At 45.9% G+C, this 2,523-nt stretch overlaps 1 protein-coding gene across 1 annotated transcript; it reads right to left on the minus strand.

Annotated features, from left to right (window-relative positions):
* Window positions 1-611: 611 nt before the first annotated feature.
* LOC131319469 (probable aspartyl protease At4g16563) lies at window positions 612-2,232 on the minus strand. Its single transcript, XM_058349713.1, has one exon. It carries the CDS (start codon window positions 2,206-2,208, stop codon window positions 763-765), a length of 1,446 nt encoding a protein of 481 aa, XP_058205696.1. The 5' UTR covers window positions 2,209-2,232; the 3' UTR covers window positions 612-762.
* Between the last annotated feature and the right edge of the window lie 291 nt (window positions 2,233-2,523).

Genomic DNA, 2,523 nt, shown 5'->3' on the forward strand with positions numbered 1-2,523 from the left:
GTAAGAAATCATTTCAAAAACCAAGATCAATACAAAACTTTCTGCTTTGAGACTTTGTTGAATTGGTTCTTTCGCTGATGAGTATGTTTTTTTCTAGTCTAGGAAAAAATAAACCGAAGTCTTCTTACATCCCAAGTGGGGACAAGGGGGAAAAAGTAAGTCTGGGATCCGAGGGTGCACTCCGTGTAGTGCACCGTATAGGGCGACACACAGCAGTCGATCACATCAATCAAAGGTCCACATTAAAAATCAATTTTATGACCGGTAATAAATGATTCTTACCGGTCATAATTAAAAATCATATCTCAACCATGTATTGTCAAGATCGATGGCCCGTGTGCGCCCTACAAGGTACCTGCAAGGCCTTGCACTACAGGATTTCTCAATCCCTCTTTAAAACCTTTCCCAACTTTTTTTTTCGAATGGAGTCCTTTACACAAAACCTTTTGAAAGAGCCATCCCAATTGAAAGTAACCAGAGTCTTTAATTTCTTTTGGAGTCTTCGCTTTAAGCCTTCACTCAAATCACCTTTGAAACGTTAGTATCACTTTTTAGAGTTTTGCAAAATCCTAGTTCAAATTTTGAAAAAACAAACCATAGAAAAATCCCGCTGCTGGTAATTCTAAGCACTATGTCATTTCTAGATGTATTTATTGCTTACACACTCAAAGTTTGAGCTCAACCTCCAGCTATTATTGTACGTGTAACAGTTGTAACACATGATGAAAACAACTTTTAGAACCAAATAATGTATGGTCTCTCTCATTTACATGTTTGTTTCCGAAACCCTAGCCTCTCATTTTCCAAATCATACTCCAAATAAAAATCCTGCTGCTGGTAATTCCCCAAAATAATCGACGGCCCTCCTGTGATATCCCCGCCCGTATCCGTCACGATTGTCATGCACACCGCCTTTGACTCGCCAACCAACGAGAAATAATCCGCCAGCGGCAGCTCCATCTTCGCGCCGCCCTTAAAGTGGAAAACCAATTCCGGAAATAATAACACCACCTCCTCCCCACCCGAAACATTGTAACACGGCCTAAACCCGGACTGATTTTCCACGCCAGCATCCCTGCTATAATGTACCATCTGCCTTTCAAACTCTCGTGCCACAGCTTCATACACTTTACCCTCCATAAAAGTGAATGTGGTCCCCGAATCCACGATCGTCCCACCGTGGCCGTCCGATCCCGGCACCAGCAGATCGTACGGTACCCTCACGTGTTTCCCACCCACCGTAATTTTCCTTAGATTCACGTAATAGTACTCCTCAAACGCTGAATCCTTACCCAATTTGATTTTGACAAATGGCGTGTAACTAAGACCGAGACCTTCGTTGGTCTTAGTCACGCCATAATGGGACCCAGTCGTGAGAATAAGGTCGCTACTCTCCGGTTCTTCGTCGAACCGGTGAGAAATGAGGCAGTAGGAGAATTTCTTGAGACCCATCTGGGCTGGGAGCGACTCCAGCCCCCGCCCGAACCCAACAATGCCAGAGGGTTGTTGGGTCGAGAAAATGGAGCACCCAACGAGAAAATTTTCCACAGATTTATCGGGGAGCTCCAGGGTATCGGAGAGGAGTATGCCCGATGTCGACCCGGACCCGTACTGAATCCCATACGCGGGGCAAATCCGGGTACAGTTTCCGGACCCTTCGGCGCAGTCTTCGCACTTGGACCGGATGCCCGGCCCAAAAAGCCACTCGCATTTCGGGTTCTTGCAGCCCAGAATCTTGGCCGAGGAGGACCTTTTGGGTATGAAGGTTGAGACGTTTGTCGGGTTTATGTTTGGGAAGTCACATTTGGTGCAAGCATAGTGGGTTGTGCATGGGACCCAAACGAGGCTGCTGCCGGTGTCCAAGAGGAGAGAGAGGGTTTGCGGGGGCGTGCCAAAGCCGAGAGAGACGGAGTAGCCGCCGTAGGCGTGGGGGAAGAGGGGTATTTCGGTCAGGGAGGAGTTCTTGCGGGGGTGTTTGAGGTGGCTGGCTCTGGCTATGGATGAGGAAGCAAGGTGGCTGAGTCTTTGCCATGGGTTTGTGTGTGGGGGTTTGGCTGGTGGGGAGAGAGAGAGGGTTATGGTGGTTTGTGTTGTGGAAGGGGGTAGGGTGAGAAGAGAGAGGAGAGTGAAGAGATAGAGGAGAGAAGGGGAAGGTGAAGCCATGGCAGCTTTTTTTGTTTGTGTGATTGAGGTGAGGGGAGAAATCATCTCTTGTTTTCATTTGTTATAAAGTTGCTTGTTTTCATTTGTTATAAAGTTGCTTTATGGTTATTTGTGGAGGAGAAGCAATGTTCCTTCCCAAAGGAGGAGAAATTACATTTGAAACTTTAGTTGTGAAATTATAAAGGCTTATCTTCTTCTTTTTTCAGTCCTTCCAAAATTCTCTAAATTTCAATATTATGGTCCCTATAAAATATTGCGAGTCAATTCAGTCCCGAAAAGAATTTAGTCCTGCAATTGTGGAGAAAAAAAATTTGGGGTGCACTCTGCTCATTTCATGCCTTGTTTGGGCCAAACTCAACA

Source organism: Rhododendron vialii, chromosome 3a (assembly GCF_030253575.1).
Source record: "Rhododendron vialii isolate Sample 1 chromosome 3a, ASM3025357v1".
In the NCBI taxonomy this organism is placed as follows: Eukaryota; Viridiplantae; Streptophyta; class Magnoliopsida; order Ericales; family Ericaceae; genus Rhododendron; species Rhododendron vialii.